This window comes from Caloenas nicobarica, chromosome 3, assembly GCF_036013445.1.
Source record: "Caloenas nicobarica isolate bCalNic1 chromosome 3, bCalNic1.hap1, whole genome shotgun sequence".
Taxonomy (NCBI): domain Eukaryota; kingdom Metazoa; phylum Chordata; class Aves; order Columbiformes; family Columbidae; genus Caloenas; species Caloenas nicobarica.
In genome coordinates, this window is record NC_088247.1 from 80,803,567 (window position 1) to 80,820,086 (window position 16,520).

At 36.6% G+C, this 16,520-nt stretch overlaps 1 protein-coding gene across 1 annotated transcript in view; it reads left to right on the top strand.

Moving 5' to 3' along the window:
- RYR2 (ryanodine receptor 2) overlaps positions 1-16,520 on the top strand; it is a 364,098-nt gene that overhangs the window by 336,409 nt on the left and 11,169 nt on the right. Inside the window, exons 92-101 of the mRNA XM_065631500.1 lie at positions 1,675-1,756; positions 2,871-4,174; positions 4,530-4,594; positions 6,399-6,546; positions 8,016-8,102; positions 8,930-9,148; positions 11,318-11,448; positions 12,039-12,081; positions 13,510-13,643; positions 15,739-15,799. Of these exons, the coding sequence (XP_065487572.1) occupies positions 1,675-1,756; positions 2,871-4,174; positions 4,530-4,594; positions 6,399-6,546; positions 8,016-8,102; positions 8,930-9,148; positions 11,318-11,448; positions 12,039-12,081; positions 13,510-13,643; positions 15,739-15,799 (2,274 nt within the window). The remainder of the gene's footprint in view (positions 1-1,674; positions 1,757-2,870; positions 4,175-4,529; positions 4,595-6,398; positions 6,547-8,015; positions 8,103-8,929; positions 9,149-11,317; positions 11,449-12,038; positions 12,082-13,509; positions 13,644-15,738; positions 15,800-16,520) is intronic.

The following is a 16,520-nucleotide window of genomic DNA, read 5'->3' on the forward strand; positions in this document are numbered from 1 at the left end:
TCTAAATTTGACATACTCAAAGTAAAGTGTTCTTTGCATAAATTGAAGTAGTCTTGCTCAAATGATTTTCCTCCCTACCCTTGGGACTTTGTGACTGAAAGTAGGGCAATTGCTTCGATTTGTAGACTTTGTGGTACAGGTATGCTTCTAATTCTTTATGGCTAAATAGAGGTCTTCTTCCAACAAATGGCATTACAATGAAACCTGTTTTTCAAGAGTGATGCATCGAATTTCTGCTGACGTGTATTTGTAAGTGCTTGTAGATACTGTCCTGGGTTTGGAACATCTTTGTTATTTTAAGAATTGAATAAATAGCCAGTGTTTGGGTATGCCACAGTGGTAGCTATTGTGCTTTCTTCCTGTACCACTAAAGCAACACGAAAAGCAGTATCTAAGTAGTTACTGACAGCGAGTCAAACACACGGTAGCTATAAGTTGGTTGGTAGCTTTTCAGATTATCTTGAAATACCAGTTTTTGAAGGTGTAGAGTGTGGTTAATTGGATTTATAAGGAGTTGCCATATGGCTTTTGTCTGTACAGGTGGCCTGCCTAGGCTAAGTATTTGGTTTTTGTTTTAAATTGGGAGTGTCCAGAGCACTTTTTGGAGAATAGCTAAACAAGATTTAAATAGGAACAAAACTAAAACACAGTTTTGTCTGGGGTTTTTTGTTTGTTTGTTGTTGGTTGGTTGGCTGGGTTTTTTTCATTTTCCTTCTCTAGTCTTATACTAGGAAGCAACAAGGTGATATTGGTAATACTTCTGAAGAAATATCATACGGTAGAAAATTAAAGTAAAATTTTCAATCTATGTGAACATCCAGGTTGTAAGCAACTTTTGAAGTCAGAAGATTTATAATGAAAAGTTACAAGACAAATCAATTAGAGATCTTCATTATTTCTAACTTGTGCTGTTTTTGATCCAAGATCCAAATTGCCATAAAGTATCTTGAGTTTATTGTACTAATCACTGAAGTCCAGAAATGCTCTATTATACTTTATCAACAGCATGATGCAACAATGTTTTGCTCAGGGAGAAATTAAGTAGTTGAATAAATCTATCCAGATAGACTCCAGGTTGAAATCATTGTCAAGCGAAATAGTAAACTTGATAAGCCACATGAAATAAAAGATAGCTAAAAGAATTGAGATCACATCTGTTTAAGGATACAGCTATGGAACTTTATTAATAAATATTTTGAAATTTTATTTCGACTTCTCTTTCTCCCCAAAAAAGTTCAGTGGCCTATAATGGAATCACTCTCTTTGCATAATTTTACACTTTGAGCTCTATGTCCTGCTGCCATTGTTGTTTTTACAAGTCTTCATAGCTGTAATCTTGATTACACCAACAGCAGCAATATTTTAGCTGACATGAAGCATTAGAGGCATCACCTCTGTGAGCTTGACATAGCCAGTTATTGCTTTAAATTTTTTCATCACCTTCAGGTTTCACATTATCCCTGTTAAACTACTGTCTTACAAACAGATGATTGTGTAGGTTTGATCCTCTAAATTTACTGTAAGGAAATATATTTTCACTATATTACCAGCTCTGACACTACTAACTTCTTAATTTCTAAGCCTCATTTTTATGGGGTGAAATATGCATGCACGTATATAAATGTCAGAGAAGTCAACAGATATCTAATTTTATATGTTGTGTTCATTATTTAGGATTCCAGCCAAATTGAATTACTGAAGGAGTTAATGGATCTTCAGAAGGATATGGTTGTCATGTTGCTGTCTATGCTGGAAGGTAGTCAAAATTTAATTTGAAATCATCTTTCACTGTTGTTCTAGCAAGGTTTTTACCTTTGAGATTTTCTTCACGTGAGAAATAATTCTCCATTTTCCTTCAGGTTTTTGATTTTCATGTCTCAGTTGTGAGGAGAGTCGTTAGGTCTTCAAATGAATGGGAGATTTATATAGTGTAGTTGATATAGTTTCTATTAATTCTGAATGTCAGAATTGTATCAAATCCAGCTCTGGCAGAAGTTTTACTCTGTTTCCATGAACCTGACTTCTCTTTTGGCTTAAGTAAAAAGTTTTTTTTACTATTGAAATGGGAATCCATAATTCTAGGAACTAAACAATTTATCAGTCACTTTATTAACACCTTTACTACATTGCATTTATTTTGGGAGCAATCTAAGCCGTAAAGAAGAGTCTGTGATTTGTCCAGTGGCTAGGTTCAAGGTCCTTTATAGCTGGTACCTGAAATTCTAATTCCCCAGAGAATGTGATCATGTTCAAGAAATGCTACTGTTTCTTTAACTCCTTTGTAGTATTGTATTGGTGCTTCCAATAATAGATTAACCAGACATACACACAGATGATCCAAAGATCTGTTTTTCCCTTTTGCTTCTTACTGTCACATGTATTTTCTTGAAAGAACTGGGAGGGCAGTTCATGGAGCATAGTTTGCAGCATAGCATGCATTGCTGCTACTTTGCTCATAGACGGTCACTGAGAAGCAAAGTAAATGCTCAGTAATATAGGCTGTACTTCATGAGTAACCTACTGAGCTACTAATCCTAGCTAATGTGACGCTAGTTCTATGTTTCACTGTAGTAAAATTCATAGTATGCTGCTTCATGTTTAGTACTGCATTAAATGTAACAGATGTCTCTCTGTAGGGCTTGTCAGTTCTTCCTTTCTTTAATGGCAGATAATTAATCACTTGTTTTTTCCAAACCCTAGGAGAGTGTTACTAGTAAAAGATCTGATTTTACAGCTGTTTTCCTCACGTGTGTTAGCCAATAGTTTATGATTCTTGCTGTTTGATTATTTCAGTAGTCATTATTATACACTTTTCTTTGCCGAAACATGTGCTACCCTCAGTATCTCTAACTTCATGTCATCACATCCAGGTAATGTTGTGAATGGAACTATTGGCAAGCAGATGGTCGATATGCTTGTGGAATCATCCAACAATGTGGAGATGATTCTGAAGTTTTTTGATATGTTCTTGAAGTTGAAGGATTTGACTTCCTCTGATGCATTCAAAGAATATGACCCTGATGGTAAAGGGGTTATTTCAAAGAGGGATTTTCACAAGGCAATGGAAAGCCATAAGCATTACACCCAGTCTGAAACTGAGTTTCTGCTATCGTGTGCTGAAACAGATGAGAATGAGACTCTGGACTATGAGGAGTTTGTGAAACGATTCCATGAACCTGCCAAAGACATTGGCTTCAATGTCGCTGTTCTCCTGACCAACCTGTCAGAACACATGCCCCATGACAGCCGCTTGCAAACTTTCCTGGAACTATCAGAGAGCGTGCTGAACTACTTTCAGCCTTTCCTTGGACGCATAGAAATCATGGGCAGTGCGAAGCGCATCGAACGAGTTTATTTTGAAATAAGCGAGTCAAGTCGAACTCAGTGGGAGAAACCTCAGGTGAAAGAGTCAAAGAGACAATTTATATTTGATGTTGTAAATGAAGGCGGGGAGAAAGAAAAGATGGAGCTTTTTGTGAATTTCTGTGAGGATACCATCTTTGAAATGCAACTGGCTGCTCAGATCTCTGAGTCAGATCTGAATGAAAGGTCAGCAAATAAAGAGGAGAACGAGAAAGATAAGCCTGAGGAACAGGATCCTAGAATGGGTTTCTTCTCTCTTATGACCATGAAGTCAGCATTAGTAGCTCTCAAGTATAATATAGTGACTCTCATGAAAATGCTCAGCATGAAGAGCCTAAAGAAACAGATGAAAAAAGTGAAGAAAATGACCATGAAGGACATGGTCATGGCTTTGTTTTCTTCTTATTGGAGCATATTGATGGGCCTACTACATTTTGCTTGTAGCGTTGTCCGGGGCTTCTTTCGCATCATATGCAGTTTGCTGCTTGGAGGAAGCCTAGTAGAAGGAGCAAAGAAAATCAAGGTGGCTGAACTATTAGCTAATATGCCAGATCCCACTCAGGATGAAGTGCGTGGGGAAGGAGAAGAGGGAGAGAGGAAACCAACAGAAGCTGCATTGCCTACAGAAGACTTGACAGATCTGAGAACTTTATCAGATGAGAGTGATCTCCTCTCAGATATATTTGGTTTGGATTTGAAACGAGAAGGTGGACAGTATAAATTGATCCCTCACAATCCAAATGCTGGTTTGAGTGATTTACTGAGCACTCCCTCCATAGCTCCAATGCCTGAGGTGCAGGAAAAAGTCCAGGTAACTGTGTATTTTCTTTCTGCTGTGTGTTTCTCTTTCGTATATTAAGTATAGTTTCGAAATAAAATTTGCATTTATGTTTTCGTGGGGCTTGTGATGTGTTTTTTAAGGAATCACATATAGTTACTGGTGTTTAACCTCTCTGATGTCATAAGCTTGAATTCTCTAAGTGTCTGAATTTGCTTTTAATTAATCTTAAAATATCTCTTCACTAATGTAAATTGAAGGATCATCATCTTTTGGGGTTTCAATTGTTTGAAAAATAGTCTAACATTCTGCACTCTGTGTATCCTTTTAACTGACTCTGTATGGTGTAATAGTGTTTAGATGCTTTTTTATATCTGGCTTTTTGTAGGAGCAGGTGAAAGAAGATGAAAAGGAAGAGAAGGAGGAAACAAAATCTGAACCTGAAAAAGCAGAGTATGTATTACTTTAATCTGTGATCCTACAAAATGTGGTTTATTTCACTGAAAAAAACATTTCAATTAGTACTTATTTCTTTGCCTTTAATTTGGTGTCCATTCATGTTCCAGTTAGGATTGTTTTTAACCATCCTCCACGTCCATGCACGTTTGCAAGGAAATGCCGTGTAAATAACATCACTCTTTTTTTTTTTTTTTTAATTTCCTTCTTCCAGCAGCATCCTTTTAAACGTCGATTTAGTTTCTTTTAATGTGTTTGATTAAGTTTTTCTTGGCAAGTCTTAAAGCTAGAAGAAAATCTGCTGGAAAAACTGTAAGAGCACTTGGATTCCAGAGACTCGTTACCCACCAGTAGTAGAGACTGAATCTATTTTGCCCCTCCCATTTGCTATGACCTATTTTGAGTTATTTGGATTTTGCAAAAACTTTAATATTCCTATATAATTTTAATGAATTACTGAATACTCTCATGTCTTTATAAAGAACAAGTGTTAGCATTTGATAAATGATCATTTCAGTCTTTTTAGGACCTTTAATGAGGTTAGCTCAGAATAAAAATAGTGGAAAACAAAGCATAGTAAAAAGTATGACACTCTATCCCTGTATTTTGTGGTTACTGATATATGTACAGTTCTGATACATGTAGAGTTCCTGTAGCTGATATGTCACTGTCAAAATTCTAAGTGGATTCCTTAGTCTCAAGCTCTATCCTTACTTCTCTCCTGGGATGACAAACACTTGCCAGTTACAAAAACTCTTCTTCCTAATCAGTACAGCAAATTTCTTACTCAGCCAGTATAACTTTGTGAAGGAGAGTCTTCCTGACTTTAGAAGATCACTTGACTGTTGATTGCTCCACTTGATGCGAGCTACCTGTGTTCTCTGAGAACAGTGCAGTGCCTGGCCTTGTAAGCTGCTCTAAAGCCACTCCTAACAGAAGACAAAATTTCAAGTGAACTTTCAAATGAAAGTTTGTTGAGTATATTCTAGTAAGAGAAGCAGCTTAGGACATCAGTTATTCTGTTTGTAGATAGGTACAGAGGAATTAATAATGTAACTTATAAGTTGCCTCTTACTCTGGTTTGGCTTCAAATGCACAACTGTGATCCTTTCATCTATCATGCTGTCAGATCAAATTAACCTCCAAGATAATTCACTGTTCCTTAGATCATGTGTTTGGAGAAGGCAGCCCACTAACTGACTTTCTGTAATTGGGTAGCATCGTGATAACATAATTACACGTTGAATGTTGTCAAGCTTTCTTATTCTTGTCTCCTCCTGGAGAGGATACTTATGAATTCCTCAGGTGGGCAGAAATGCAGAATTTAAAACTTGAGGTTTGACTTGCAAATGCAAGAACCAGCAAAGTTTTCTGCAACCTGTGTGGGAACCAGTGAGTTCAAGTGCATGAGGTTGGAGGGGAGCGCGTAGACACGTAGGCACTCATATGGACGTAGATGTGTCAGCTTACAGACATTTGTCAGCACAAGTATTAGCTGCACAATTATGGAGCAGACCCTCAGGTAACAAGGTTGGCAGGTTCTTGATTACTTGCCTCAATCAGTTAGCATCCTCACCTCAAGGTGACAAACCTGTGAGTTTAGTTATCTGTAGACGTAACCAGACTGTAAACTGAAAAGGGTGAAGAAAGGTATGTCTCCTTGTTATTCGTGTGTGAGCTGCATGAGTCATGGCTACTTGAGCTTCATGAAAAGATAGGCTCTTTCAGGATGTGTGTTTAATTTTTTGTTTAGCAATTTTATTGACTTGACATATTGTTTTCGCTTCATTTGTGTTCTAAGAGGAGAAGATGGAGAAAAAGAAGAGAAAGCCAAGGAAGACAAAGGGAAACAGAAATTAAGACAGCTTCACACTCACAGATATGGAGAACCAGAAGTTCAGGAATCAGCTTTCTGGAAGAAAATCATTGCATACCAACAGAAGCTTCTTGTAAGCTGTTCTCTAGACTACGTGTTTAGCTGTTGGCAGGGATGTGTACCACAAAATTATTCTACCAGTGTAAAGATGAATTTTGCATCTTATAAACCTCATTTTTCTATCCACCATCATCCATAAAAAGGACATAAAGGCAAAGATTTAAGTAGAATGTTAGAGAAAAGGAACACACAAATAATTTAATAGACAAAATATTAATTCTCAGAAGACAAACATTTTCATGTGAATAAGATGTCCCGAATTTTCACAGCAGCTTGTGAGCCTGTGGATTTCTCTTTCCCTGAGAGACAACTTTGGGCAATGACAAGCATTCCTATGAAAAGAATTTAAGATACCATGCATATCTGAAAACTCTTAAGAAAAGTTGTTATAGATTGTTTGTGAAACAGCAAGTTAATATTTGAGAAACTTCTCAAAACCCTTGGAAATTAAAACTAATTAAAATAGTATATCTGAGAGTGTCTCAGTAAAATATTCTATCCTTGAGTTTGCCATAGAACTATTTAAAATTCATGCTTTTATTACCTAGGGGATTCCACATATGTTCTGTGAGACTAGAGTGAAATCCAAAGCAAAAAGAAATACATTTTTTCAAAACTACAAAACTGCGGTCACAATCTTAATAAGGAATTAGGTGTTTAAGTTTTGCTTTTGAACTCAGATTCATTTTTAGGCTAATCATGTAGTAGTCATGCAACTATCATTTGTTGGTTTTTTTTTGGTTTTCTTTTTCTTCTTCTAGTAGTCTCATGTAATAGTTCACTAATAGTTTTCTATGGTTAGGCCTAAAAAAGGGAGTAATTCGCATGTGAGAGTTAAAGCGTTCAAAATGCATGCTGGAAAGTTTTATGAATTGTCAGGAAGGGAAAAGGTGCATTTCTGCAGTCCTTTTGGTAGCTTCATAGTGTGAGAGAAGCTTTCTACTCATGGTACTTAGGTCACAGATGAACTTTTTGCTGATCTGGTAAAAATGGAGTTGATTTTGGAATAGAAAAATATTTAAAATAAACTTACATGCAGATATTTTTGGTTTTTGGTAAAAGTAACAATTTGCCAGGATGTAAAATGCACATGCAAGAGTATTAAGATACAGAAATCTCCATCTTCCCTGTATTATTATTGCATTATTATTACACCGTGATGTCTCTGTGTTGCCTCTAACTGTATTGAGAAGATAACGGAGAATATTTGAGGCAATTAGAAGTCCTTTATACCTTTTTGCATGGAGTGAAACAGAAGGTCCTTTATTGATTATTGCATATATGGAGTAGGAGAGAATTTGTACATCACTCAAAATGTTTGATTTTTTTTTTCTATTTATAATGCTATTAAAAAGCTCTATAGGGAAAACAAGAAAACAAAAACAAATAAACAAATAAAAAAGCCCCACCGTGCAACAACCTAATATTGATTATGGTATCATTACTAGGCAAAGTGTATTTATACTCTGTTTCTATTTACAGAACTATTTTGCGCGAAACTTTTACAACATGAGGATGTTGGCATTGTTTGTTGCTTTTGCCATCAACTTCATCCTGCTTTTCTATAAGGTAAACTTGTCAAGAGATTACTTTTCAAGTTGTATGCTGAAAAACATTCAGGTTTCGTAGAGAGTTTGCTACAGTAAAACTGCCTAGCCTTGCAGATTAAATGCCTGCTTCGTGCTGCCATTTCAGATACGTAACACCATGAGAGCTAAAGTGTTTGTGTGAAGTTATAATAGACTTCCAGCACACAAATAGCTCTTTACAAAGTTCTGCGCTGCAGCAGACTAGAAGGTGTACCCATGTCTCCAATGCTCCATTCCACAGTACAGCCTCTCAGCCAAGCCCAACCTCCACTGGCAACTTAAACTAATAGGCGACAGCTGAGACGTTTTCTTTTGCCACCATGCTCCCCTGAGAGGGTGTGTACAGCAAGAAGAAGTTGAATCAGCTTAACATACCTAGAATATCCCTGATCTTCTTTGTCAGGACTTTTAGTATCGTTGATATAACTCAAGTCTTCAGGCTCAAATTAGTTTCTGGCAGAGCGCTGCTGATGGAGGCTACATGGGAATGTCAGGAGTTGACTGGGTTTCTTCCAAGAGAGCTATGCCCTTTCTTGAATTTGAGGTGATAAATTCATTGGGCATGGCCCAATTTTGTTACCGTGGACAGAATGTGGAAAAAAAAGAAAATGCACACTGTAATTGGAGTAACAAGTTGAAGGGGTCTCTGCGAGGTATTCTCTGCGAACCTTTTAATGCAAAAAATTATTTCCTCGCAATTATATTGTCCTGGGTATGATTGTTTTCAGTTATACTGCTAGCTTGTAGTAGTGTAAAACTCCTGTCAAAGAATAGAGCTCCAATATTAAGATTAAGTGATTTAAACAGGTCTCCACCTCTGCTGTAACAGAAGAAAAGGACATTCCTGTGGTATCTGCTGATGAAAGCACCAAGTTGGACAGCCTGGAAAGCGACAACCAGAGGGTCATTGCGGTGCATTATGTTCTGGAAGAAAGCAGTGGTTACATGGAGCCCACACTGCGGATTCTGGCCATCCTGCACACAGTCATCTCATTCTTCTGCATCATAGGGTATTACTGTTTGAAAGTAAGAGAAACTGAACAGTGTTTTTTCTTCTAGCTCTCAACTTCTTTCTCTATTAAGTGGTGTAAATTACAACACAGTCATAACAACTTTGCTGAAGCAGGTTAAGAGTCTATGTAAAGAAACACTGTTCTGTTAGTGGAACCTACACAGAAATTGTGTGATAGGTGATCTGTCAGTTCATGAAATTACAGGCTAGAGCCTGATTTGCTCAGCTGACGCTGGGTCATAGGATCAGCATTTGCACCCTTGCCATGTCAGACAGACAATTACAGCAGTAACCTGTGTCAGAAGCTGCTTGTGACTGTCAAACATAAGCTGCGAACACACTAGGCCAGGGGAAGCTAGATTACAGTGTCTGCATTACCAATCTGTTTGCTGGGTCATTTGGAAAGGGTGCAGCACTTTAGATCACCACTACTGTGTGTTGTGGCTATAGACAATCCCTGCCTCTCATACATACTCTGCTGGTTGTGTTTTGGCAGGAACTTAAGCTTTTAAAGGAATTTCTTGCAGAAGAGCTCTGTTAGGAATGTAAGAAATAAAGATGCCACCTTCATTGGCAAAATGCTTATTTGGTTTAGGAAGACCAAATGCCATAAATCTCTGGAGCTGGGAGGAGTATACCTGGGATATACTTATCCTGTTTTTATACTCTTCCCATGCAAAAACTATAGGCCAAAGTCCAAGGTAGCAAAGGTCCATTTAATTTAGTACTACGACCCAGTATGGCTGCTCATTTGTCCTTAGAATTATAATGTCTATATTAAGCTGTTATGTGGTTCTTGATACCTTACTTTTCCTCTTTTAATGGGCAATACTCATTTCATGCCCAAAAGACACAATCTGCATTTGTAGTTAAGGCAAATGGTCAGCATACTACTGCATTAAGTGGTTGATTTTCATCTCTCTCTTAAGTGTCTCTGCAGGTCAATAAACACTAAAACACATTCTCCTGTTTCACTGGTTAGCATGCAGCATGAAAGCTTACAGTTCTGGCTTTTGAGGTGTCCTCTTCTCCCACCTCATAGCTTTTCTTGCGCTGTGACTTTCCACGCTACTTTCCCACATCAGTTTTTCAAACGGCATTAATTCTCTGAATAAAAGGGAAAGACATTATTATCATCATTTGCCATAACGAATAGCCGTCTTTCCCATCCTGAAACCCTGAAGAAAAGATGAAATATGGTTTCTGTCTCTGCTTTTGGAGATATACTGCTTTCACATTAAAGATCTTGATAACTGCAGGTCTGTATGTAATATGCTTGCTTCTGGAGATTGGTCTACATGAAATCCACTATATTTTTTCTCACTTAACTGTCTGGCAATAAGATTAGAACTAATTGCTATTGTATCTAATACAATCACCATGTTGCTTGAGTAGTCTAATTTTTGTTATTTTTGTTTCAGTATACTCATGTCTAGTCTTGACCAGTAGTAACACAGTCACCCTTGCAGGGTGAGTGAATTTTGGAGACCTGTGAAATAATTCCAAAGAAAAATCTACTCTTCTGGGACCACTAGTTACATCTGCCTTCTCAGAATGTACTTTTGATTGCCATCTAGAAAATGAGAGAGAGTTGTAGGAAAAGCCTGATCCTTCTCAGGTGTCCAGACTGGCAAAGATGAACAGAGCACAAATCAAGTATATGGAATGTGAATGTGGGTTAAGGAATTTTCCTCTAACTGCTCCCAGTCTTTCATTGCTCTCTGCTGTGAAACCTCAAGGTTTCTTTAACAAATGCAAAGCAACTTCTAACACCTCTGGGTATCAAAATGCAATCCAAAAGTGTGATCCCAAATCAATATTTTTGAACTAGAATTTCTAAGGATTTAAAAAGTATTTTTATTTTAACCCTCGCTTGACTAGCTCTAATGGGTCTCTAGCACTGAAGAACTATTTTTATTTGAAGATTGCCTTTTCAGGGGTTTTGGCCATGTTTTTGCTACTCTGTGGTAACTGTAGCTATAAGATTCTGAATGATCTGGTTCTTGTGCATCAATATCTTCATGGTGTATTCTGGGCAATTGTCAAATCTCTGAATTTTTTTAAATACTATTTTTGATTTGTTCAGTTTTCGTACTTAATTTTCATATCAACCAGTTTTCCTTAAAAACTTTCAGACATGCCGGTCATTTTTAAATAATTCCTAATATTCTTTTCAACTGCAGGTTCCACTGGTTATTTTTAAGAGAGAAAAGGAAGTGGCAAGGAAATTGGAATTTGATGGGCTGTATATTACTGAACAGCCATCAGAAGATGATATTAAAGGACAGTGGGATAGACTTGTAATCAACACACAGTGAGTTTTTACCTACTCTGTCTCTTTATAGCTTTGCAAAGAATTCTTCTTCAGTCTCCACAAGCTCGTCTGAAATAAACAATTGTGAGGCATATATTTCTAACAAGGATATACATAGCATTTCAGGCAACTGTTTACTCCTACTTTTAATCTTCATTACTAGGTTTTTGCTTTAAGTCCATTTCATAAAATAAAAGAAATACTATTAATTTCTTTTGGTAAGCACAGTCATGACTGCATATTGCTTTCAGTTCAAGAGAGAACTGTGCTTTGGACCCCTTTAGTGTCACTTTTATGAACATATGTAAAGTCCTGACTCTCTGCCTGGTGGGGCTGTGTGATCCAACTGCTTTAGAACCCTGTCTGCAGGCATCGGCTCTGCTGCTCTTTCCCAGCCATGTTAACATGGTAGGAGTTGAACACTATTTGGCAATTTCATTCCAGTGACTTCACAAATGACTAGCTGGTGATAGCAACAACAAAGAGCTTCTTAAAAACAAAATCAGTATGTAATTTTAATGATGTCTTAGCGACTACTGCATCTCCTTGTGATTGTCTAAAATGTAATCTGGTTTATCTGTGGTTTTCAGGTCTTTTCCAAACAACTATTGGGACAAATTTGTGAAAAGAAAGGTAAGGTTTATTTTTTAAAATATGTATGAAGTTAAAGTTCTAATGCATGCTTATTTTCATGTTGGAAGAAATGCAAACTACACATCTTCAAAATATTACTTTGATTTGGTGTAGGTTTCCTTATTTACCATTTAAAATACACAAACCCTTACTCATCTCATGCTTACGACTACTTTTTTGTGGTTTGAATAATTATCCTTTCAAACTCATTCTACATACAGCTTGTATAAAATAGGAATTCAAATACATTCATGAAATTCTGTGGACAATTTCTGTTTACACTTGTATGTGTATTTCAACATGTGTAAATTGTTTTGTCTGTGTCTATTTGTGTATTGATATACATGCGCACAGAATAGATTTCCTTACCCACAAGAGAGTTAGAAAGGAATTTAATTGAATTAGATTGAAATGTTTAGGTACAGGGCATAGTCAGACAACTGTACTGACCAGCAAACTATATACATCTATCTGGCCCTTTTTGTCCCTTCCCACTGTGTTTCCCCCAACTTGTTCCTCCCCAAATCACCTAAATCACCTTTTCCCACCTTTGCTTCCTCCCGATAACATCCAGTAGTAGGTTCTGTGGAATTCCCAAATGCTTTTCCTTCACCATCCAGTAATGTATCCCACATCCTTTGGTAGTAACTCTCTTAGTCTGAACGGTGATCTGGAGACTTACCCCCAGTGACTTGTCTTGATGGGTTTCACACCTGGACACTGTGGCTGAGGCTCTCCTAGGACAGTCCTGGGAGGGACCAGGCAGGGTGTCCATTTCTTCGGAGGTCTGTAATTTGGGTTCCAGCCTGCCATTGTGCTCCTGCGCTTCTCTGGGCTTGAGAAGGTGAGCCTTTAATGGGTTGGTGGCTCCTGTGACCCTTCTGGAGGTAGCTGGGCAGGTTGTTCTTTGAACTGCCTCCCAGCTGTTGTATCTCTGTGCTGCTTTGTGAGTGTGCAGATGAGCTTTTGTCACATAACCTAAAAATCTCTCTCTCTCAAAAACAGTCCCCCATAAGCAGAAACTGTTGAAGTTTGTTTCTTAGGGACGTATGTTAAATGTGTTCCCAGCTTGCTCTTAGAAAGGATTATGTACGTACCATAGCATACAACAAGAATAATCTTCCTAATGCATTTGGTCACAATTGAAAAAGAGAGTGTTTATGTTATTGGATCAGATTTACCCCTCCTTCACACCATTTAATACCAGTTGTGAATCACACTTTTGGAAACATCTTTTAAAATACTAGTAGCTCTTCTGCTTCATAACGATTTTATGTCAACCTGTCTAAAGAATAGTGTGACTGATATGATAGTTGGAAACAAACAGATGAAAAAGGTCAAGGACGTTAAACCTCTTGCCCTCAGAAACCAGGCTAAATACAGCTGTTCTACCCAACTGATTCTCTTGAATATCCCTCCTTACTTTAGGTCATGGATAAATATGGCGAGTTCTATGGCCGTGACAGGATCAGTGAGTTACTAGGAATGGACAAAGCTGCTCTTGATTTTAGTGATGCTCGAGAAAAGAAGAAACCAAAGAAGGATAGCTCCTTATCTGCTGTGTAAGCATTTGCTTCTGGTTTGTTTGTGGATTCTTTGGGGATTTTTTGTAAGTTAAAATCAAGCTTTCACAGTTTGTCATTCAGCTTAGAATTTTCTTGTAACTCTTATGTATAGCTATATAGATACATTGATTCTTAAATTGAATTATATGGTGAATTTATTTTATTATAGCCAACATATATGCAAAGACTCCATTTTTTTATATGTATGAATATAACTGCTAGTGCGGTGTTTTGATAGTGTCATGATAACTGGGCTGGAAACCCCTTTTCTTATTTCTCTCGGTTCAGCTCAGCTGGAAGGAATGGGTAAAACTGGTAGTATGTATTCTGATTATAAAGAAATTATGGAATAAGTGTAAGTGAATAGTAACCAGCAATATCTAGGAAGTTGGATGATTGGTTTTCGCATCTTTTTATAATTTGTTTTCCCTAAACTGTATTTGCCCTATATCTGAGAAACAGACCTGAAGAAAAGCCCCAAGACATTCAAAGTAATTACATTAATTTCCCTTCTTAGGCATGGGACATCCTCAGTTTTTGTAAAGCACTGCAAAAATGTTTTTTCGAGTTGTGTGTTGTAAAAAAATATATCCAAATAGTTAGAATATATTTTAACAGATGGACATTTAATTCTACAGAGATTCTAATGTAAGTGTTTAATGATCACTTTCTTTAAAAGCAACATTTTATTAATGGGTTTGCAAGGTTTATATTCATATGAGGTAGACAGTGGGACTGCTAGTAGATTAGAATTGCATTGAAGCAGGGGATGATTTTGTAAAGTAGGATCTTTAATATCCATGTTTTGTAAAGATATTCCGTGTGTAAATTTGAGAGCAAGGGTCAAATCTTTCATAAATCAACAAACTTCTACTACATTTCTTCTGCTTTTCCCTTTTTTTTTCAAGTAGACTAATACACTTCAGAAGGAAAAATGAGTTCGTAATTATAATAGGCTGTAGACTATTTGGAGTAGAGGTCTTGATCTAAATTTGATTTAATGCATTTTTTTTCAATTATAGTAGTTCCACTTATATACATGTAGTGTTTATACTATCATACAGGAGGCTCAATTTGAGTCTTTTGCCTTTTAGTTTTATGTGTAAAAATGGTGTTAGTTTTTGGTTGTATTAAAGAGTAAATACTGTTGCATATGATACAAGGAGGAATTTGGTATTTTGGTGGTAAAATATTCCTTGGGTGTTTAATATTGAAATAGAACTATTGTTTTTATATGGCTAGCGGCCCTGGCTATACAAGTGAGAATTTTGGAAATCAGACCTTGATAGACCAGGGTATGCCATATAAGGCCTCAGGTAATTCCATATGAACATCTAGCAGAAAAGTACTGCCTGCTTTCGTATATGGTAGGTATATGACATCTGTCAGCATTATTTCTACTCATTTAGTCATTGTCAGCAGCTTTTCTCTTTCAGGAACACTGAATTCACTCACATTCTAAGGATAAAAGTAGGACAGATGACATTTTTCATGCTTTTATTTATATTTGTTCCTGAATTGGTATCCAAGTTTAGAATTTTTTGTGTCTGTGTAATATAGATGATCCAAACCTTTCCAAAAAGAAAACGTAAAAAAATAGAGAGGACAATTACAGTTACAAATAAAAATGGTATACGTCTTGTTTGCTAAGTTAGTTGTATCACCTCTCTGTAGAGAGAAAAAAAAATGCTTCAAGGAAATTAATGGGTTTTATTCTAGTGCAAAAAATGTAACCTGAAGTTGAGATACTTATTTGTGTTGATAGAGTAAGAGGAGAATTAATACCTAAGGTTATTAATCAAAGAAATATAAAGGAAAAATTTGGAGAGAATAGCTTACAACAGTAGCCTCTACAACATAAAAGTTTGTGAAGTGAGCAGCAGAAGAGAGTTTTTCTGCTTTATTTTTGGACAGGTCCATTCCAGAGTAAAAGTGTGAATTAAAACAAGGTTCTGATGTATTTCAACTTTTAGAGAAATAGATGAGCTGTTGCCTCCCATGTTTATGTAACAATACACTTCCTACAGATTGTGTTGTGTATTTTCCTGATGTGTTTCGATATAAAATTCAATTTATTTATTTATTTTTACAGGCTAAATTCCATTGATGTTAAGTATCAGATGTGGAAATTAGGAGTTGTTTTCACTGATAACGTAAGTTTATCAGTGTATGTATATGTGTGTGTGTGTATATACTCACCTTCTAAAAAGCTATATACACTTGTTAACCCAAAGTGCTTCAAAGGGAGGTATGAAATATTCTGGATTATATTTAATTTACTACATAGATGAAGAAAATCTTGGAAGCTGAAAAAGACATTTTCAAAATCTTTTCCCAGTTACATAGGTATCAGTCTAAAGAACTTCAGTCAATCCCTGCCCCCCGTTCTGATATTTCTGAATTAGAAAACTGACTATAGAAATTCTGATTGTCATTTCTCATATTGTTCATAAACTTTATGAACACTTGAATCTTCCTGGAGCACAGTCATCTTGGTATAGTTAATGTATGTGGAATTGCTAAAATTTTGTATCATGGAAACTGGTAATAGGATGTGACACAGGATGAGGCTGATGATTTTAATCATTTGAAAAAATGAGTCTTTAAAAACAAAATAGAAAAAAGGAGTGATAAGCAAGACTGACTTTTAAAATACCTTGCAGTTTAAGAACTAACTCATCATATGATTATTAAGAGTCTTATGATTATCGCTTGCCTAATTAGGTTATTTTACAAGTGGAAAAAGTGGTTGGGCAACAAACAGTTCTGGAACTAAGACTGCCAGAGAATGAAAGGGTAATCTGACTTTAGTCAGGAAGAGTGGAACAGTAAATCTCCAGGTCCACAGACAACATAATCTGTAAAGAGTTAGAG